The sequence below is a fragment of the Semicossyphus pulcher genome, unplaced genomic scaffold (genome assembly GCF_022749685.1).
Source record: "Semicossyphus pulcher isolate SPU_LCO1_2020_fin unplaced genomic scaffold, fSemPul1.0.p SCAF_8, whole genome shotgun sequence".
Taxonomy (NCBI): Eukaryota; Metazoa; Chordata; class Actinopteri; order Labriformes; family Labridae; genus Semicossyphus; species Semicossyphus pulcher.
The window spans coordinates 30630683-30653394 of NW_027211759.1; the positions used below are offsets into that span (position 1 = coordinate 30630683).

At 40.8% G+C, this 22712-nt stretch overlaps 1 protein-coding gene across 1 annotated transcript; it reads left to right on the forward strand.

Moving 5' to 3' along the window:
* Window positions 1-450: 450 nt before the first annotated feature.
* On the forward strand, window positions 451-20448 carry lonp2 (lon peptidase 2, peroxisomal). The gene is made up of 17 exons (XM_069686917.1): window positions 451-701; window positions 3682-3817; window positions 4871-4984; window positions 7749-7880; window positions 8014-8136; window positions 8221-8384; window positions 8743-8837; window positions 10201-10319; window positions 10455-10594; window positions 12855-12996; window positions 13256-13406; window positions 13809-13935; window positions 15809-15951; window positions 17811-17896; window positions 18430-18637; window positions 18762-18952; window positions 19212-20448. The coding sequence occupies exons 1-17, from the start codon at window positions 469-471 to the stop codon at window positions 19440-19442; spliced, it is 2535 nt and encodes an 844-aa protein (XP_069543018.1). The 5' UTR covers window positions 451-468; the 3' UTR covers window positions 19443-20448.
* Window positions 20449-22712: the final 2264 nt, after the last annotated feature.

Consider the following 22712-nt stretch of genomic DNA (forward strand, 5'->3'; position numbering starts at 1 on the left):
TTTTACACCATGTTATATACACCTCAACAATTCTGCATTAATAGGAGATTCCAACTATTAAAATGATAGAGAAGAAACTAACAAATACCCAAATGCAGACTCACTGCAACTGTTTTAAAGTTATGCATACGCACATAGTTTGACCCTATGTACTTACCGTAGCTTATCCAGCAAAAACAGGAAGTCAAGAAAATAGTAGCGGAATAAAAAATAATTGGGCTATTTCAAGGAAACGTTGAAGTAAAAATTGATTTGAAAACAGCACTAAACATTCTTTGATTTGAGAAACATTACCTTTAAACACTCGCTCAATTTATTTTTATACTTGAAGCTAATAATATGCTCGGGTCGTTAATGACAATTTTACTTTGAAATGCCACTCGGAAGTGTTATATGTAAGAATTCAGAAGGGCGTGTATGTCAGTAAGACTTGTGTTACAGCAACCTGGTTTGAGACGATATCGGACAATGGCCTCCGGTGCCGGAATTCAGATACCGAGCCGTCTTCCCCTGTTGCTGAGCCATGAAGGGGTGCTCCTCCCGGGCTCCACCGTCAGGTTCAGCGTGGACTCTCCGCGGAACATGCACCTGGTCAGCCAACGGCTGTTGAAGGGGACTTCGCTGAAAAGCACAATCATAGGAGTGATTCCCAACACCAGAGACCCAGAGCACGACACCGACGACCTCCCCACGTTGCACAAGTAATAAACATTTATTAATATAGCTGGATAGACAGTCAAACATTCAATCATTTTCTGAGTTTGATACGGTGTTGTTGTTGTGGAGGTGAGACAAAACAGCTGGCTGTACAGGGACTCCCAAACTGTGGTCGGGTACAAGTTGTCACTAGATAAACCTCAGAGGTCCCGAGGTAATTACAGAATAAAACATAGCTCTGCTGCATCACTTTTTTTTGTTTTCTTTTTGTTTTACATTCTTCAGACTTCACTCAAAAATTTGAACATTTATACAATTTAAGAATGTTAAGTCACCAATTAGGCAAAAAAGGTAGCTTTTGACCACTGTTGGCTAACTTTTAGACAAACGTGGATAACCATTAGGTCATCGGTCATCGCAACAAACCACATATGTATACATTTTTCCTCTCCCAGAAGTATCTGGGGGTTTTTTTAGGTATAGGCATAAACGCAACACTGAAGAGTGACATCTTTTCTACATGGTCACTCAATTTCAAAATATCATTGTGTTTGCTTTTACCGTATTGTGTGTCCCTGGCAATCAGACTCAACTGTGGGAGACAATGACTGACACTTCAATTCAAATTGCATGCAGATTTAGCAGAATTAGGTCCTGTTATTCAGATTCATGGCAAAATATAGGGACTTGGCTTGGGAACCGGAGGGTGGCCAGTTCAAGTCCCAGTTTGGACCAAGCATTGAATTAGGGCTGTTGCTGGAAAGGTGCCAGCTCCTTTCCTGGGCTCCGTCAAGGTGTCTTTGAGCAAGGCATTGAATCCCCTATTGCTCGGGACGCATGCCCATGTGCAGCCACCTCACTCTTAATCTCTCCATTAGTGCATGTCCGTGGGATGCTGTGAGTGCATGTCTGTATTTCGGGCCTTTGTGTGTGAATTTCCCCTCGGAGATTAATAAAGTATACCTTCTTCATATAATCACAATACATTTTTTTTAATTATGCTATCTAAGGGACTGCCATATAGGCCTGGTCATATCTGGCCCAGTTTGTATTTTTGTGTTGTGCACAGTTCATATTTTTTTTTAAAAGATCAGAAGATCTGTTCTAGAAAAGTCCACCGTTTAGCAGAAAAGAAAAAAACACGAGCCAAGCATAGATACATGGACTTTAGCCTTTCACCTGCAGTGTACACGGCCTGTCTGGTTGTTGAGTAGCAGCTGTTTGTATATCTGCCACAGTGGCTGAAAAGTAGTTTTTTCTGAGTTGTTTTTAGGGTTAGAAGATAAGCAGAAGGTGAAAATGTAATTTTTAATACATTAAAAGGAGAGACATGTTCCCCTTGTGATGGCAATTGGGTAAGGCGGTCTACTTTTTAATTTTGCAGTACTTTACTGTGGCCTCTTAATAGCTAGATCAGATTGATTCAAGGATCTTGGATCAAAAGATAATTTTTTTAAATAGAAAAGAAAACGATATGAAATCCCCGCCCGTGTGTTGTTGTAGTAGACCGCAGTAATGTTGTGTTGATTTTGCTTCTGGTTATACAATCTGCTTTTCCCTAAATACACTAAATGTGTCTTTGATTTAGAGCATCTCGAATCACCCACCATCGACATGCACAACTGCAGTCATGCACTTTATGAAGGCTGCAGCTTCACATTAACTCCAGGAATTGCAAGCCCATAATCAGAACCATAATGTGTGTGTGTGTGTGTGTGTGTGTGTGTGTGTGCGTGTGTGTGCGTGTGTGTGCGTGTGTGTGCGTGCGTGCGCGTGCGTGCGTGCGTGCGTGCGTGCGTGTGAGGCAGGCAGAAGCTGCTGATTAGTTTTTTATACTTGATGTATTTGAATATTGCGCAGTTGCTCTCATGCTGCTAGAATTTGTCTTCTTAATGTATGACAGCTCATTACTTAATTTCAATTAAGCTTTGGCAGTAAAATGCTCCCTGTTTGACAGCTGCTCAGCTGTTAAGAAACCATTGGAGCTTTCAGACTAAAAGATCCTTTGTTTGTGTCACTAAATTGGAGAGACCTCATTTTTTGGAGGGGATGAATCTTAATTAAAACGTAGAGGCCTCACACAAGGCATGTTTTGATAAAGCAACCCACACATTATAATGTTATGAGTCCCTAATGACCAGCAAGGGATGGGTATCGTTAGGATTTTATCGATACTGGTATCAACACCGATTCTGCTTAATAATACCAATACTTATTGATACTCTTATCGGTACTACTCTCCATTATTTGGTGCAAAAAAATAAAGAGGTCTTTATTAGGGTGTCTGATAATGTACCTCTGAAAGGGGGCTTGTGGTCCTCTTTCTACAGTAACAACAGTTAACATTAACAGTAAATGTACTAATAGTAACAATCATAAGCGATACAAATTGCTCTGTCTGCCATGTAAACCTATTAGACTTTCTCCAGCACAAGACCACAACAATGCAACGTCACTGCCTGATGCCAGCAGCTTCACCATCATGAGGGGATGGATGCCAGCTACTTCAGACTGAAACGACTGAATCGACACAACATTAAATAAGACAAAATGTTTTTTAAGATTAATTTTGGCTTTTTTGCATTTATCTGACAGGACAGCTGAAGATAGACAGGAAATGTTGGGAATAGAGTGTGGGGGATGACATGCAACAAATGATCGGCAGATCGGGAGTTGCACCTGCAATCAGTGCGACGAGGACTATGGCCTCTGTACATGGGGCGCCTGCTCTACCAACTGAGCTAAACCAGCGCACCATTCATGAGTTTATCGGTAAAGCATTATTGTTCAAAAATGAACACGGGAATCATCTTTTCTCACTTAGGCAAATGTTTTGCAACAGTTTTATGACTGTTTAAAGTTTATTGGGTCTTAATACACCATGTAGCAGCAACGTTAAGTGGCTGTTGGCATTTGGTGTTTGTAAAGATTATATCCAAACAAACTTGAGACAGTCCTTGATTATGACCCCTGTGTTTGTCTGGCGGACTCACTCTTACTTTCTCTCTCCCTGTGTCCCTGCAGAATTGGTACCGCAGGGATAGCAGTGCAGGTGGTGGGCAGTAACTGGCCGAAGCCCCACTACACCCTCCTCATCACTGGATTGTGCCGTTTCAGTGTGACAAGTCTGCTTAAGGAGCGACCCTTTGTTCTGGCAGAGGTAAAACGTATTTAATATCAGACTGCAGATTATTGAGTTAAAAGATGTCATAATTCTCTGAATGTCTCATTGTTAAAGGTACTTTCTGGAGATTTCTCTATAAAACAGAATGTATGTTTTTGTATTCTTTGTTATTCACCAAAACACATGGAGTGTATCCTTGAGCTCTAACAAGTGTGTTAGATGTTTTCTTCAAAAATTGGCACTGAGACAACTTTTAAAGTGTTTGAAGTCCTGCATTGTTTACATGCATGTTTATTTGGTTGCGTCTTGGAGCATTGCAGCCACATGTTTCTCAGGGGAATAGTGAGATACTAGTGGCAGGACTGTGTTTTGAAATCACACATGCAAACATGTTCATGTGCATGTGTGTGTCAACGTGTGCGTGCATGAGAGGGATTATATTCACAGCAATTTACAGACCATTGAACAGCTCCTTTAGCATCACTCTTTCTCTGTCTCAGCGAAATACTGTGTGAAACACAACACAGACATTAAGAGAGTAACACGGTCTTTAAATCACAACATCCTCAAGTGGAGAGATTGGTCTTTCTTGATGTAAAAAAAGAGTGAAAAGCTGCCTGCTGCTTTGGGAGGAAGTCCAGTATTTGTCAGTGAGAGTTTTCTAACTGTTTGCCAGTACTTTCAGATGTCCTGTGGAATTTTCTGCTCAACAAAGTTATGTTTTTATGTTTCTCTGAGATAACTGTGTTTCATACTGTGACAACGAAATAAAAGAATAGTTTAAAACCAGGAATATGCAAGGGTTGCTTGCGTGCTTCCCTGCGGGAGCTAAAAACACAAACAAATCATTTGTAAAAACATCGCCTCATAGTTCTTGGAGTTAAATACTTTGCAGGGGAACCTTTAATATCTGAAACCTTATTTCTTTTAAGACATTGTCAATGTCGTATTACAGATTGGCTTGCACCATTACTAATAGCTCCTTTTAAGAGTCAACAAAGGGCAAAAACAAGTGCATTAGTGTGTCAGAAACAGAAATACAAAGCACATATGTGTGACTGCAGCTTGTTCCACTCTCTCTACTTGCAGGTGGAGCAGTTGGATAAACTGGAGCAGTACACGACCCCAGCATCAGAGAGTGTCACAGCAGAGGATGGGGAGCTGGGGGAGCTGTCTCAGAAGTTTTACCACGCTGCTGTCCAGGTGTGTGTGTGTGTGTGTAATATGTATGTCTACTCTGTATTTGTGACTAATAAGAAAAACGGACAAAACCTGAGTGTGTGATAAAGTTAAAGAGTTTGGCTTCATGAAGGGTAAACAACAGTTTTACAGTTTTATATTGCTTCATGCTACTGTTAACATCAAACCACATCAAATACAGTCAAGAAGAGAGGTTATTTTTGGGCCTCATAGAAATAATATGTAACTTAATTAAAACAATCTTAAAGCATCCTTTTCTCAAGTGTTACACACTTCACTACAGACTTTTAAATCAATTAGTAAATCAATCAATTTATATTTATATAGCACCAGATCATAACAAAAAGTTATCTCAAGACACTTTGTAAATATAGCAGTAATATTATTTACAGAGACCCAACATTAATCCAGCATGAACAAGTACTTGGAAACAGTGGCAAGAAAAAATGTCCTTTTAAACCTCGAGCAGAACCAGACTCATGTTGAACAGCCATCTGCTGCGACCGGATGGGCCAAGAAAGTGGGATAGAGGGAGAGGCAGAAAGAGAGACATGGATGGAGACAGACAGACAAGGATACAGGGGGCGTACACACCGCAACAAATACCACAACAGATACAGACTTATGGTTTCAATGCCAATAATAATAGTAGAAATACCTAATGAGGCTTTGAGGCTTTATACATGCTTTCTGTGGGTTTTTTTAATCATCTCAGGAATTTGCCATAGATTTTTACACACACTTAAGTCAATTTGGGGAATGCTTTTTGAGGAAAGGAAAACGTCCTTATTTATTTATTTTTTTTATAAATTAACATTTGAAAAGTCTCATTAGGCCATTAGCTTAGTTTAGCGTTGAGACCAGAAACACATGGAAGGTAAAAAAATATCTGCCTACTAGCACATACATGACTTCTTAACGTTATAATTGGGTGGTTTAAGTGTAAAGATGACACTTCAGATAGCTGTTTCCAGTCTTTAGTCTAAGCTAAGCTAACTAGCTGCATGCACTGGCCTCTTAATTTAAGAGAAAGACATGTAAGCGGCATAGCCTTCTAACTACTGACTCTCACCAAGTATGCAAATAACTGTGCTTCCAAAGGTTTTTAACAATCTCTAGGACATTGAATTGGAAATTAAACACAAAACCAAATAAAGTCACTAAATATGAAAAATCAGGGCACCCCAGTTCTTCATCGCTGGAGCATGCGTCCCATCTGTTTAGTTTGAGTCCTTGAAACAGAGGTTTAACACTATAGTGTTTTCTAAAGGAACTAATTGGAAGTGATATACAACCTAGACCAAGAAAGCTCTTGTTGTTCCTGTTTTGTCCTTGTAAATATAACACTTTTTTTTGTTGTTTTTCATTTCAGTAGCCACAAAAAGTAGTTTGTTTAATGCAGTGACCTGCTTATCTACATTTTGTATGCTATGCTGTGTTAAATTCAGTTTAATTCAGCCATTTATACAGTTTAAAGTGTTTTAGCTCTCATTTATATTCATGCTTTATACTTATCATTAATAGTCATTTGTGCCCAATCGTTACCTTGTTGTCAGGCTCGTTAAAATTCTTTATAGATGAATTAGGTCCTCTCTTATCTTATCTTATCTTGCTGTAGAAGCACCTGCAGGTGGCAGTTATTTACAAAATATCGGAGGTTGCAAACCTATAAACCAAAATACTTTCTAGCTCACTAATTAATCAAATAGCGTCAAGTTGCTTCTTGTCTGTCTTGACTAACAATTTATGCCAGAGATGGTTTTGTTGGAACGCTCTCAAATGTTTACCTTTATCTTTTTTTCTATAACAAGAAACAGACAGCATTCATATAAAACCAGTTAAGCAACAAACGTGATTTGTCATTACAGCAACACGCTGTGAGGGATTACACATAAACCTGGAAAATCTGCCTGCCAACACATCCAAAGACCATTGATTAATATGTTGTATTTTGACAAAGTGTTAAAATGTCAGTTCAAATAGCTTTCCCATTCTTTATGCTAAGCTAAACTAACTGGTGGTCTACTGAGCAGACAGGCATGAGAGTGGTATCTATCTTCTGCCTTTCAGCAAGACTGCTTCAATCTTTTTTAGCATAAATTAAGTTCTTATCTTAGACTTAGACTTAGACTTAGACTCAACTTTATTGATCCCTTTGGGATGACTCCCTCTGGGAAATTCAGTCTTCAGCAGCTTATACAGTACAATACAATAGGAAAGAATCAGCACACAGAGGGTAAAAAATAAAGATCAAAATATATATATCTATCTATAGATATATATATATAAAAAGTACAAAATTAGATAACAAAATATATAAAATATACACTCTTAGAAAATATACAAGTAAACAGTGGGTAATTGACCTGGTATTTAGTTCGATTAAACTAAATTAGGTTATTGCACTGTGGTTGAGAGATTATCCTATCTTATCCTATCTCATGTCATCAAGCTATGCAGGTCGCAAACCTATAACTCAAATTATCACACGCTCATTCAACAATTAATCAAACGGCATCAAGATGCTTCTTCTCTGGCAATGCATCCACAATTTATGCCATAAATTGTTTAACTCGGTTTGAATACCTGGAAAGAATTCAGTGTGTTGAAATGTATCTTTTTAACAAGGAGCAGGCAACACGTGTGTTATACATTTTAGCAGTAAACATGGGATTTACCATGACAGTGACTGTGAGGAATTCCACTTGGTAGTGTCGGTAAATCAAACCGTGCTGTGTCTCTATTTGTGTGTATGTTTGTGTGGTAGTTGTTAGGTATGTTGGACATGTCCGTTCCAGTGGTGGCTAAGTTCAGACGTCTGTTGGACAGTCTTCCCAGAGAAACTCTTCCTGATGTTGTAGCCTCGATGATCCGCACCTCAAACAGGGAGAAACTTCAGGTGAAGTGACTGATGGTTAGAGAGCCACACTTTCTTCAAATTCATCATACATTAGAGTGGGTTTTAAGTAAAGATTTTCTTCGATGAATGTGTTTTTACATCATTTTTTTGTATTGCATTGTATGCTGTGAAGGTCCTGGATGCGGTGAGCCTGGAGGAGCGATTTAAGAAGGCTCTGCCCATGTTGACCAGGCAGATCGATGGACTCAAACTGCTGCAGAAAACCAGGAAGAAAAGTCCTGACAATGAGAAGAGGGTAACAGACATCTTCATTCCTCCTTTTCCTTTTAATAATGTCTGTATTTATGCCTATTCACCCCTCTGTGTCTCACCTGTTCAGGTGTTATCGGTGCGTAAAGGTGGAGCGCTCCCAGGCAGGCAGTTCAATCTGGATGAGGAGGATGAAGATGAGGATGGTAATGACACTGCAGCCTTGGAGAGGAAGGTTCACGGGGCCAACATGCCTGAAGCTGCACTCAAAGTTTGCCTCAAAGAGCTCAAGAGGTGAACTTTTGCCCAGATTTAAACCATCACTTTCTCATTTGTGACAAAACATTCTGCATCAACCTTACTTATCTGTGTACGCTCTGTTACCTGTGAAACATATTTATCTGGCCCACTGCTAAATAGGCTTTTATCAGCACCTTTTTTTCTTGGTCAAAGTCCTTTGGGTGCACAGATCAAAAAAGTAAATCCTTTGGATGAAATATTGGCACATGCTGTTACTTTTCTGCGACAAATTATTTTAATTCAAAAAAGACTTCCGGTAAACATCGTACTTCTTTTAATATTTGATTTCACTGATAAGTCCCAGTGAACAATCAGCCCGGTTTTACATTTCATCTAATTAATCTGTTTCCAGATTGAAGAAGATGCCTCAGTCCATGCCTGAGTACGCTCTGACCAGAAACTACCTGGACCTGATGGTAGAGTTGCCATGGAGCAAAAGCACCAAAGGTAAATAAAGCTAAAGGGGGCCCAGCAGAGATATAAAAAAAATACAGATGCATCAGGTACTGTTTCAGATGTTTAATACTCTTCGGCTTTGACTTTGCAAAACAGTTCAAAGTGATGAGATGTGTGATAATTTGGACCATGGAGCGATGGAAGAAGGCGGCCTGGTCTGATCAGTCACGTTTTCTCATACATCATGTGGCTGGCCGGGTGCGTGTGCGTCTCTTAACTGGATAAGGCATGTGACTATGATGCACGATGGGAAGAAGGCAAGCTGGCAGAAGCAGTATGATGCTTTGGGCAATGTTCTTCTGGGAAACCCTGGGTTCTGCCATTCATGTGGATGTTACTTCGACCCGTCCCACCTACCTAAATACTGTTGCAGAAATACACCCCTTCTTAAAAAAGGTATTCTCTAATGACAGCGGCCTCTTTCAGCAGGATAATGCGCCCTGCCACACTGCATAAATGGTTCAGGAGTGGTTTGAGGAATATGACAACGAGTTCAAGGTGACTTAGCCTCCAGATCCCTTAGATCTCGATCCAATGGAGCATCTGTGGGATGTGCTGGATAAACAAGTCCGATCCATGGAGGCCTCACCTCGCAACTTACAGGACTTAAAGGATCTGCTGCTAATTTTTTGGTGCCAGATACCTCAGCACACCTTTAGAGGACTAGTGAAGTCCATGCGTCGATGGGTCAGGGCTGTTTTGGCAGCAAAAGGGGGACCCACACAATGTTAGGCAGGTGGTCATAATGTTATGGCTGATCTGTGTATGAACCCAGACTCATTTCATTCAAATTTGTGAGGCGATAATCCGACCCAAACCGAAAAGACCGTGTAGCATGCAAAGATGTAATTTGTTTGTGGTGGATCAGGCCGTCTGCCAGTACTGCTTACAAACCGACCTGTTGACACTTTTTTTAGACAAACAGGCTTTGGCACTGCTTTGTTAGGTCTCTGCTGCTGACCACAGTCTGCCTCTATAACCATAACCTCAGCTCAGTGGGTTATGATCCCAAGGTCAGAGGTCATAGCCAAAGCATGTGCTGCAAATAAATCTGAAGTATCTTTTTATCAAACAATGTGGCAAGATTTTCTGGCCTTGATCGACCAGTGAAATCTGCCAAACCACACTGGGAAACTTTTTCAAATCCTTCAAGCAAACTTGTTTTGTATTGTCCTCTCTCCACACTCACTTTAGCAAATTACTCAGTCACTCATTCCTCTGTTCCTGCAACTGCTTCACTAACTAGAATGTTTTTTTATTTCTGTCTGGGATCCATCCATCTCATCCACATACTCCCCTCCCAAAACACACACACACACACACACACACCCACACACACACACACACTCTGCAGACTGCCTGGACATCGGAGCTGCTCGTACTCTGTTGGACAACGATCACTACGCCATGGACAAGCTGAAGAGACGCGTGCTGGAGTACCTGGCTGTTAGACAGCTGAAGACTACACTGAAGGTGCTTCTTATAGATCCCTCAGTCCATTCAAGTAATGGACTGAGGGAAGTAATTTATCGTATGAAGCAGGAATCCATTATTTAAATTACAAATAACATACTTGTTTGTACATTTCTTGGCTTCCTGTGTCCTTAGGGCCCCATCCTCTGCTTTGTCGGGCCCCCAGGAGTCGGTAAGACCAGTGTGGGACGGTCCATAGCCCGGACTCTGGGAAGAGAGTTTCACCGCATCGCTTTGGGAGGAGTCTGTGACCAGTCTGACATCCGAGGACACAGGTACACTTTGAAGATAGAAACTCAACTGGAGGTTCTTTAATAATGTATGTTTTATGACTACAGATTGTAAGTTTTCTGGAGAAGAGGGGAGAGTGTACTTTTAATATTGGAGATTGGAGGTAATTTACATAAATGTACATACGTCCTGAGACATTATTAATGGACTGAAATATGTGACTTTTCATCTCCTGAAAATGTAATATTTACTGGGTAGCTTTTGGTAGCTATATGTAAATAGGCAATTGTTTGCCAACACATTAGCAATAACAACTTTAAAAAGGTGATAAGTCAGTGTTGTGAACATAGTTTGGTTGGTCTTTGTTCTTGAGCTGCACATCATTAATATTCTTGACTTTATAACAATGTACCTCAGCAGTACGAGTGTATTGCGTCGAGGGCAGAGCTTTCCTTGGCTCTGTGGATGTTTACTGGAGCACAGCGCTCTCTACTGCTGAGTGCAACATGATCCTCATCATGAGTGAAGTATTCAGAGAACAGTCAACACACTGTCATCAGGCTGAACAAAACAAGAAAAATGAAGCTTTTTTGGAAAAAGAATCTGTTTTCTCTTTAGTTTTCTTTAAACTTAAGAGAAAACAGTTTTCCCGTCTCAAAGGAGTAATGAAATTATCTTTCATTCAGTCCATTTGGAGCTCACTGGTTCAAGATGCATCCCGACCTCTTGGAAAGTCCTGCCAATTTGTCATTTAAGCATACCTGGAAGTCTGCGTGTGCGATATACAAGTTTTATGATTACAGTGCACTTGTGTATGTTGAGGTCCTGCAGATGAAAGGCAGGTTTTATGATGTTTTCAGAGGGCATTTATAGGATTGGACAGCACATCGAGGATGGGACCTCCACAATCGACATGATTTAGAAACACCAATTTAGACACAAATCTGTCTTGGACTGTACTTCAGTTGTGTCAGGAACACACACATTAGCTGTGAAACAGAGGAAGGTCATTAATAATGATCATAATAATTTTTTTGTGAATCATACAACATTGTTAGTCCTTGTGAAAGAATCAGAATCAGCTTTATTGGCCAGGTTCATACAAATACAAGGAATCTGACTTCGCTCTATATGTACAAGCATTAAATATTAAACTAAAAGCTACAAGCCTACCTTAGACATTAAACATTAAACTAATATGTACATGCTACGAGAGACAGTAGTGCAAGACAGAACATCAGTTATAGAAATAGAAGGGTACTGTTGTGTTCCTCTAACATCAGAGAAGGATTACTGCAACTCAAACAAGAGAATCCTAACAACTCATGCTGACTCGCACTTATCTCTTCTGACCGGGATCGGTGAATAAATCATTGAGTTGAGCACTGACTCAAGGTTCTTCATTGTGACGTGAAGCTGCAGCAAGTACAAGCACAGTGAAATAAATTTGCCTTCATCCACTAGCTGCGCTGATACAAGAATAAATTGACGCAATAAGAAAAATTCTTATAAAAGAGGACAGATTAACTTACACTGAAAACGTACACTAAAGTATATAACTGAGCAGGTACGACTTAGGCATTCCTGAGCTCGCCTGTGATCAGTCTGTTAACAGCCTCAGTCAGGAATAAGTCTGACTCTATCCAAACACACAGACAGAACATAGGCTCTCTGTTGTGTTTGTAAGATATATGGTGTTCGGTCCGTGAAACGTGTTGTGGCTTCTGCCTCTGAGAGCTCATCTCACTCTGCAGGTTCTGCAAACTGAAAGAACAATAGAGAGAGTTGAGACAGCTTCTCGCAGCCAGATGTGAAACATGTGCCCAGCATATCAACAGCAGGACTGCAGGAGATTAAGATTAAAGTCCCTTAGTGGTCATTTTGATCAATCATTTGTTCGACTTTTCAAACCAATTCTCAGAAAGGTGGACACTCTCTGTTTCTTATTAGACTTTATGGTTATTTTATTTGGTTCTTTATTTGTCTTTTTACAACACCAGACACTGCACATTTCATGCTTCCAGCTTGTACTCATTTAAGAGTGGCTGTAAGTTATTTGTCACGGACATCATTGTGTCTGCATTGATCTTTTCAAGTTTGATTGTAGTTGGGTGGTAAAGCATGATTTTCTTATTAGCATGACCATGCAATGATAACATGACAAGACAAAAATGAAAGTGCACAAAACATTATCTTCATGTTTATGCTGTCAGCAGTAGAATAAAGATCTTTGTGAGTTTCTGTGAGATTGAGTGGAAAAACTTGCATAGCAGGTCAGTAGTTCAATTCCTGCCTGTCTTCCAGACGTACATATGTAGGGAGCATGCCCGGTCGCATCATCAACGGTTTGAAGACAGTGGGCGTCAATAATCCTGTCTTTCTCCTGGATGAGGTGGACAAACTGGGGAAGAGCCTGCAAGGAGACCCTGCAGCTGCTCTGCTAGAGGTCAGCTCTGTTTCTGTCCCTCAGATTACCTGTCAGTTATCATTATTACTTGCGTGACCTAACCTGCGATAAACCTTAATCTTAGATGACCATGGTAATGAACATTTCTTCTGCTTCCTAAAGTCTCCTTTTAATTGTTTTTGTATGTTTGAGTGCCTGTGTTTGTTCTCTACACAAACTCTTGGGAAACTCAAATATCCTTCCTGCTAGATTGTTTTTACTAAAAACACACTGAAATAATTTCTAAATGTTCCCTCAGGTCCTGGACCCAGAGCAGAATCACAGCTTCACAGATCACTACCTCAACGTGGCCTTCGACCTCTCCCAAGTGCTTTTTATCGCCACCGCAAACAACACAGCCACCATTCCCCCCGCCCTGCTGGACCGCATGGAGGTGCTGCAGGTACCAGGTGGGTTAAGTCGCAGAGACTCATTTTGATTTTGAGGCCAAACTCCTTTGCTCTGGAAACTAATTCCAAGCATCTGCATGATTTAATTTGCTGCAGTGTAGTATGAGAGAAAACAAAACAAACATCTGCATGTCCAAGCACAATTGGACACATACAAATGTGCACGCACACACATTACCCCTAAAGATGCATTACTATTAGATATAAAGATAACATGTTATAAATGAATGCATTCAGATGATAGACATAATTTGTTATGTAATGCTCCTACTCTGCATTTAGGTAAACTCCATCAATTATACACAATAAAGTCTTTGTGAGGACTTCATATGTGGAAAAAGTTGTTAACGCGTAGCGGAGTAAGCTGTGAAAAATCTGTTTAATGTGTTTATATGTGTTTAGGCTACACTCAGGAGGAGAAGGTGGAGATAGCTCACCGTCACCTGATCCCAAACCAGCTGGAGCAGCATGGATTAACACCTCAACAGCTGCATATACCGCAGGACACCACACAGAACATAATCAGCAGGTACACACACACACATAAACAACATACACACATCACTCCCATGGAAATCATTAAGAAAACAAAATCCATAAAACATATCACAGGGCCGACACATAGACAAACAGCTTTTCATGCTCACACTCACACCTACAGGCAATTTTAGAGTCACCAATGAACCTAACGAGCATGTCTTTGGACTGTGTGAGGCAGCTGGAGGGCCTTTAGGGAACCTGCGCATGCACAGGGAAACTTCACCCGGAAAGGTCCCCCTACGACAGAACCAGCATTGGAACTAGGAACTTTCTAGCTGTGAGGCAACATTGTTAACCAATGCACCCCCATTCAGCCCCACTATTGTCATTACTTTTTTTAATTAATGGATAATAAATGACAAAAAAACAATTCACACTCACATCTAAATACTGTCCAGTGTTAAGTTTGTGGTAAGTTTGGCCCATAATGGCCATTGCATTTAAAATAACAGTTTAAATGATGTGCTGTGCAGCCTCCTCAATCTGCTCTTCATATTCATGATTTGTAGTGACATGAATCTGTATTATGTTACTGTACTCACATATATTAGATTCTAAGTCAGTTCTTTCCTGCTGCACTTCAGCAGATAAGCTCATACAGCGTGTTGATCCATAGACAAGGGGAAATATTTGAATTGAATAAGAAATTTCCCAGATGTGGACATTGTTGCATGTTCACTGCTGAGCAGATCAGACATTTCTCCTGTGAAGGACAGATCCAGTGTTTGATGTGTGGAGCAGGGGGTTCAGACCACTGGCAGCTCACATCTGAGACTAATTTTGTGTATAATAATGTTGTCAAGATGTGTATTGTATATATATGTGTAGTGACTGCTCATATGGACTTCTACGTTACCAGCCTCCTGTATGTGCACGCTGCTGTCTGACACACAGTTTGCTCTTCACAGAGTGGAGTTCGGAACAGTGTTGTCCTGTGTTTGTGGTAAATGTTTGCACCATGCTCAGATTTTAATTACAGTTTGAATCTCTTCATTTTTTTGAGTGAGTTGGAAGCTGCAACTAGTAATTGTTTTCATCATCAGGTAGTCTGTTGATGTATCTATAATATCAGAAAATAGTGAGAAATATAGATCACATTTTTTAAGCCTGTTGTGCCATCTTTGAATTGTGTCTTTGATCCCATTAACTAGTCTATAAATAAACAAATTGTAACAGCACTATTTTAACTGTAATTTTTCTAATTACAAGCTGCACAACTGATGACATGATCTGTCTGGCAGATTTAAAAGGACATCAACAGACATGAAGCTACTGATGCAGAAACTCTTTTCATATGCTAAACAGCACGCTGCCTGCAGACCTGTACAACACTCTGCACTCCAGTCTGGTTACTATAGAAACGGCCAACAGCACACAGCATCCTTTTAAAAATACTCGTGATTTTACAAGCTGTTAAACAACAGAACAGGCTGGTGTGGTGTGGGGTTCAGATTCAGTAGCAAACAGGCAGGTTAATGAAAGTGTCGGACTGCTCTTACATACAGTCAGAGATGTCATCCTCGATGAGACAGCCTGTATTTGAGCTTATGAATACATTTCATTTCAAATGGGTCATTCTTATCTTTCTTTTTTCCTCACATCTGTGATGGTTTGTTCATTTATTATGCAGAACTTATTCCGATATTCAGGACTTCCAGGAGTCGAATGCGGCACTACAGTAAAACAAAGATGAAGTGTTTTTCCTGATTGCCAGTAACAGCTTAAGAATAAGAATTAAGAATAGACTGGTTTGTGATCAAATCTCTGACACACTGACTGTTTATTGGGCTACTTCATTCAAGCTACTTTACTAACGTTATTCATCTGTTGTTTGTCTGTTATGGTGTGTTTTTCTCTCTTAGGTACACCCGTGAGGCAGGAGTGCGCTCCCTGGAGAGGAAGATCGGGGCGATCTGCAGAGCTGTGGCTGTGAAGGTCGCTGAAGGTCACAGAGTCGCCAAGACGGAGGATGCTTTGACCACTGAGGGCCCGACACAGCAGCGTGGTAAGCACCCTCATTCACAATAGACACATCTCTCTTCCTCTTTACAAACTTTAATACAGTATAGTATATTAAACAGTTAGCTACTGTGAGACACTTTTAGTCCTGGTGACCCAAAGCGCTACATCTGTTTGCTGACCTTGTCCTGAACATGTGTAAGAAAACAACAAACAAAAATCCTGCTATCTTTAATAAACTCCTCAAAGGAGCTTTTAACAAGGATCAAATTATGCTCATATTATCTACTTTAAAACATGAGCTTTTACTAGAGAATTGCTCTTGACGGAAAATACTCCAACACCTTATTGGAACCATCCGATCAGATACAAAAGGTAAAACAGACAAAATGTAGAACTTGTTTATCAGCTTAAAATACTCATGAGGGAATATTTAAGAGAGCTTGTCAGTACAAACTGTGTAACAATCTTCTGTTGGTCAAACTGTTCTTTCATAGACTGTTAATATATCATGTCATATTACAGTAAATTAAACACAGTGTTTCCTGTCTGCTGCTGAAGCATCTGAAGTCAGTCTGAAGTATACTAATAAGTGCAACATGACGTCTCAGTAGTCGTGCAATGAGCTGCATAATGCGCAGCCAGCTGGTCTTTATTAGTAAATAAACTGTCTGCACAGATTGGCTCATTACACCTGTGACTCATGTTGTAAAGACGTTAGAAAGTCATAAGCTGTTTAATTTGTCTGCAGAATTCCCACTAGATTGGAAATGTTAGCAGACATTAAAATTACAAATGTAATGATTGAAGTGAGAGAAAGAGGGAACGGGAATGAAAGGTGGGGATAAACCGAGGACATCAGCAGGTGTTTGGAGCTGCTTTGTAGAAAGCCCTCTGTGCTGCCAGGTAACTGATGTCACCGCCCGCAGCGGAAACGGTGCTCTTTGTGTGTGTGTGTGTGTGTGTGTGTGTGTGTGTGTGTGTGTGTGTGTGTGTGTAGGTGTGTCTGTGTGTGTAGGTGTGTCTGTGTGTGTAGGTGTGTCTGGTGTGTAGGTGTGTAGGTGTGTCTGGTGTGTCTGGTGTGTGTGTTTGTGTGTGTGTGTGTGTGTGTGTGTGTGTGTGTGTGTAGGTGTGTCTGGTGTGTAGGTGTGTCTAGTGTGTCTGGTGTGTGTGTGTGTGTGTGTTTGCAAATGATGGCGGCAGTGGCTCAGCGGTAGAGTCGGTCGTCTTTCAATCGGAAGGTCGGAGGTTTGATCCCCAGCTCCCTCAGGCTACATGTCGAAGTGTCCTTGGGCAAGACACTGAACCCCAAATTGCTCCCGGTGGCATAGCCAACGGGTATGAATGTGATATCTGATTGACAGTTGGGCACTTTACGTAGCAGCCTCTATCATCGGTGTATAAATGTGTGTATGAATGGGTGAATGTGACATGTAGTGTAAAAGCAGCTTTGAGTGGTCGCAAAGATTAGAAAAGCGCTATATAAGTACAGTCCTTTTACCATTTACCATTCTTGTGCATGTATTTTGCATTTTTTCCCCTGTTTGATCATTTATGTCCCAGCTAAATATGCAGTCTCAGTTGCAGCTGCTGTAACCTCCCCTTTTTTCTGCCTCCCTCTCTGATTCACTGAGGCCTTACTTCTAAAGATTTGTTTCTCTATATGTACGATGTGTGAATAGTTACAGCATGCAGTGTGCTTTGATGCACAAAACAAATCTTCACACTCTGCAGTCGACGGATTCCAGAAGAATTTATGTAAATCATTTTCCGAGATAAACTCACATTTAAAATGTGAAACAAAATGTATTTAGCATATTTTTTATGCTTTATAATGACTTAACTGTATGTACAACTTCCAGCAGCACTTCTTAATTGGATTAATTTTATTTCATGTGTGTTCAGACAAGGCAGCGCCTCCAGAGATGCCGATAGTGATCGACCACATCGCCCTGAAAGACATCCTGGGCCCTCCGCTGTTTGAGATGGAGGTGAGCAGGACTCCAGCAGAGAGAAAAGGAGCTGGGAGGTGGAGACAGAGCAGCGTCTTCAAAGGCTGTCTGTCTGAGCGCTCTGTATCTCTCACACAGCTCATGAATATAAATACAGCCTGCTCCACAGCAGCTGCTGCTCATAAAGTCAGAACAGTTGAAAACAATAACATATATCATACAGAATAATGGGAAACACAATACAGTTTGCCTTCTCGCAGGCGTTTTCTGTCATGTCTTGTCTTTTTCATCTCTCTTTTCTTTGTTCTCCTCCTTCTACACCCTCTCCCTCCTTCTGTTCCACTCTCACTCCTCTCTCTCCATCCTTCACTGAGGTCATGTAGGTCTTCTGTTTCACATTGATCATTGAAATTTAAAGTCTCATAAACCCTACATGGAGTCTTTCTTTCTATCCTCTGATAATTCCATCAGCTGTACAGATCTTTTGTGTGTGTGTGTGTGTGTGTGTGTGTGTGTGTGTGTGTGTGTGTGTGTGTGTGTGTGTGTGTGTGTGTGTGTGTGTGTGTCTGAAGGTGTCTGAGCGGCTCACCTTGCCTGGTGTGGCTCTGGGGCTGGCTTGGACCCCCCTGGGCGGGGAGATCATGTTTGTGGAGGCCAGTCGAACTGAGGGAGAAGGTCAGCTCACCCTGACGGGGCAGCTGGGAGACGTCATGAAAGAATCTGCCCATCTGGCTATCAGCTGGCTCAGAGCGAATGCTAAGACCTACCAGCTCACCAACAGTGAGTTCACTCAGTACATACAGTACATACAGTACACAGTATTTACAGTACATGCCTTTAAAGGAATACATGTGCTGTGTATTAAGCTAATGAACGTGCAGTTAAACTTGATGTTTTTGAACAGTGGTGGGAGGTCCAGATCCGTTAGAGGGGACAGACATCCATCTCCACTTCCCCGCTGGAGCTGTCACCAAGGATGGCCCCTCTGCAGGTGTTACCATAGTAACCTGCCTCGCCTCGCTGTTTAGCGGAAGATTGGTCAGATCAGACGTTGCCATGACAGGAGAGATCACGCTAAGAGGGCTGGTGCTGCCGGTGGGTTTCACACATTCAACACAGATGAACATGTTAGGGTTTGTTCTGGCTGAGTCGGTCATACCTGAACAGTTGTATAAAATATGTGTAAAAAAAAAAATACATCTCAGAGTGCAGTTTATGATACAAAGGCAGTTGGCAATATACTGAATTCAAATCGTCTGGCAGTATTTTTTAGAGCTTCATCCCAGCTCCCTGCTTTTGTGCACACAGATTCTTAATCTATTCTCTGTTTTAACTGATTGTCTGTCCTCCTCAGGTGGGTGGGATCAAGGACAAAGTCCTGGCAGCCCACAGAGCAGGAGTGAAGCGTGTCATTCTCCCTAAACGCAACGAGAAGGACCTCGAGGAGCTTCCAGCCAACGTCCGAGCCGACCTCGACTTTGTCATGGCAGGAAACCTGGATGAGGTGTTGAACGCCGCCTTCGATGGAGGGTTTCCAGGGACAACCAGCACCTGCACACAGCCACAGCTGAGCAGCAAACTGTAACAAGCAGGGAGAAATACATATGCAGCAAAGCAAGAAAACAGTTCCTGAATAGACCTTACAGAGGATGTCAGGTTTCAGCTTGGACATCTTAGAGTCTAATTAGTTTTATTCTGATGAAAAGCTGCAGGAAATCAGTCTGACATGTCCTGTTATTGATCTCTAACCATGTTTCTTTGCTGTTGAGATTTTCATTTTCCAATTTCAGAGAGAGAGTCAAACTCAGAAAGCGTGCACAACAACCCTTTACTATGAATTTGTTATTATGAGCAGCCAACACGAGCTAGGTGAAGCTAACATCAGTTCTGAGTGTTACCATGTCAGTGCCTTTTAGGGTTCAGGCTCAGCTTTTCTAGTCTGACTGCAGTTTTTTGTTGGATATTTACAAAATGTTCATAGCACTGCTTTAGCAATTAAAGAGGATGTGAGCTGATGGCACTTATTGATTAATACAGTTTGTGTTAAAAATGGGGGCAGAGCAGTTTTCTAAGACTGTTTGTGTATGTGAGGACGGACGCTGATAAGAAAGGTTGTTTCTCTACCAGCAGCTTGTTCGGATCACTATGTTTAATCACATAATGTTATCCAATGTAGCCGGATTTCACCTGTTTGGTGGATGTACTTTTTTGTAAATGCAGATTTTTAAATTTATAAGCTGTGCACATTCTGTTGTCTTTCATTTTAACAATGTAAGACTACAGTTAGTGTGATCACAGGGTGTGGGTCTGATCATATTCTCAGGCCTGCATGAGGCGTTGGAACAAATCGACACAGGGGTCAGAGGTCAGCGAGAGGCAGAAGTCACTGCTGTTGGTCTGTAACCACTTGAACTTCTACTGGGGCACTGACTGAAGAATGGGTTGATACTTTTGATTTAAACACGAGATGCACAAAGGATGGGTGATGTAGTACTAATTCAGAGATGTTGATACACACAAGTCTAATTTCAAACTTAACAAAGATGCACTTTGTCCTGTTGAATATGTTTAATTAAAGATGCTTACATTCATGAGGAAGTGCTTTATTTATTTCCTTTATATGTTTATGTCTTTAAACATCTACACAATACACAGAAACAAACTTACATCCATATGTGCCTTTTTGCACGTTTACCACGGCTGAATTTACCCCGAAGCAGAAAAAATATATTTTAAACTCTGCACCCCAGATGTGACTTTCTTTCTCTCCCCTGTAGTGAAGTAATGTGAAACACCAGCCGCAAAGGCTTTATTCTATATTTAGACAACCATGAAAGGATGAATGCATGGAGCAGAACACTTTGAACAGATAGGTTTATAAAAATCAAACACATCAAAGAATTGTGTGGGAAAAAACAAGTGCATAAAATACTGTAAAGATTCTGGAAATTAACTTTTTTGGAAAAAAATATGCAAATATCAGTGATGTGACCATCAAAGTAAGATATTGATGTTAGAACATTATGTTCGTAGCTGTGTGTCTCAGAGGTTACTCTGGTTTTTGTCCCATAATCACATTTAAAAAACAGCATCAACTACATGAAACCTGCAACTGCTGATTTTGGTCACTTGGGGGCGGCTGTAAGACGCTCTGAACTCATCACTGACATCACTTCTGTAGTTGTTAAAGGGCACTTGTAACAAGCAGTTGCTTATTGTTCATCGTTAAAATTTGGAACAAAGCAGATTTAAGTTTCATAAATGCTGTTTTTGTGAGAGATAGATGTTTTAGGGCTGAACGATTTTTAAAAAAATGTCTTATTGCAATTATTTTGACTTGTATTGCAATTTTGATTTGATTTGCAATATTAAAGGGAATGATCATCATTCTCATTTCCATTGAAAACCATACTAAAATGATTATGGTGTGATTTTTGCGGGGATCTGTACCAAACAAAGATACTTTTTACTTACGTCTGTGTATGATGTGTAGGCCAGAACATCTCTGCAGTACAATATTTAAATTTAAATGCTTTTTCGACACACTTTTCACCTTTTATAAATATTGGACCTCCTGTGATTTGAAACTTGCAGAAGGCCATATTGCGATTTTGATAAAGTAATTGTTCAGCCCTAGATGGTTGTAGAAAAGGCATATTCTATCGCTTTTCTAGAAGGGCCAGATTTGAAAATGAATACAGTTCTCAGGGGCTGAGAGATTCTCTATGTCAGACCTGTAAAGCTTGGAACTTAAATGTCCTAACAAGGCAAGAAGAGGCGTAGGTTGTTCTTTTAATGAGTACAGTGCTGCTTTTAACACACTTTTTTTCAGTTTGATGCGTTAATCACCTTTGATGTGCCTTTCTTTGCTTAGTAACAGCCATAACGATTCATTTGGTTAAATCGCCTTCTAACAAAGTAATAATCTTCTTTTAATCAAATAATGAACTGACAAAACGTACATTAGCTCTGTATGGCTGAATCAATAGCAGAAGGATGTCTCTCTGTTTTTCAAAACACTTCTAAACTGTCAAAGAGACAGATTGAGGCCTGATTTTGCTCTTCTTCCAGGAGGCTCTGGCTGCTTCTCATGTCTCTTAAATTGCATCCATGCATCCCTCACTTGCGTCTTTCACTTGTGTCTTAGTCCCTCCCACCAGAGATGCACGGAAAGACGAGAGGAAACCGAGAGAGGAGAGAGGAAACGAGGGAAAGTTTTTTAAGAGACATGAGAAGCAGCCTGTTTGTCAGACAGGCCTGAGACTGATGTTTCAGCCATTTAACTTGACCAGCACTCTTTGTTGGCTGACGACATGCAGCTGTTTGACAAGAGACAGTGGAAAAAACCTCGAACCACTGCAGCAGCTTTTTACCTCGGGGTGTTTGAAAGCAGAGCCTGAAGTTTTGTCAGGGATGATGTGAGACTGAGTGGTGGGTCTGTTAGACTGTCCCAGGGTCAGGTATTTTTTAACGAGCTGGTGAAGACAACAGTGGAGAAGGAAGACGTAATCAACTCTACAGCTGTACATTCATCTGACAGACCCTAGCTAATAGTTGAACTTTTAGATAAGTGTACATTCACATGTCCCTACGTGCTGACTCACATACTGTCTGTACTCACTCTGTTCACCTCTATTTATACGACACTTTTATTTTGGTGAGTGGTGGGGAGCTTCATTAGTCACAGCCTGTAAATACTTCATTAAGGTCCTCTTTAATGAGTAATGTACAGAGGTAGACAAAGCATGAGCACTTTACAACATGATGCAGTCCAGCAGAAAAACACTGCAGCTTCTGTTCTGCTGAAATCTAGGAAACTGCAGTAATCTCACAAACAGGGTTAAAATAAGATTCA

Coding starts and splice junctions, on each gene's coding strand:
- lonp2 (XM_069686917.1), top strand. CDS start 469: ATGGCCTCCGGTGCCGGAATTCAGATACCGAGCCGTCTTCCCCTGTTG. Junction 8,137..8,220: donor GTCCTGACAATGAGAAGAGG/GTAACAGACATC, acceptor TCACCTGTTCAG/GTGTTATCGGTGCGTAAAGG. Junction 13,407..13,808: donor GGAGGTGCTGCAGGTACCAG/GTGGGTTAAGTC, acceptor ATATGTGTTTAG/GCTACACTCAGGAGGAGAAG.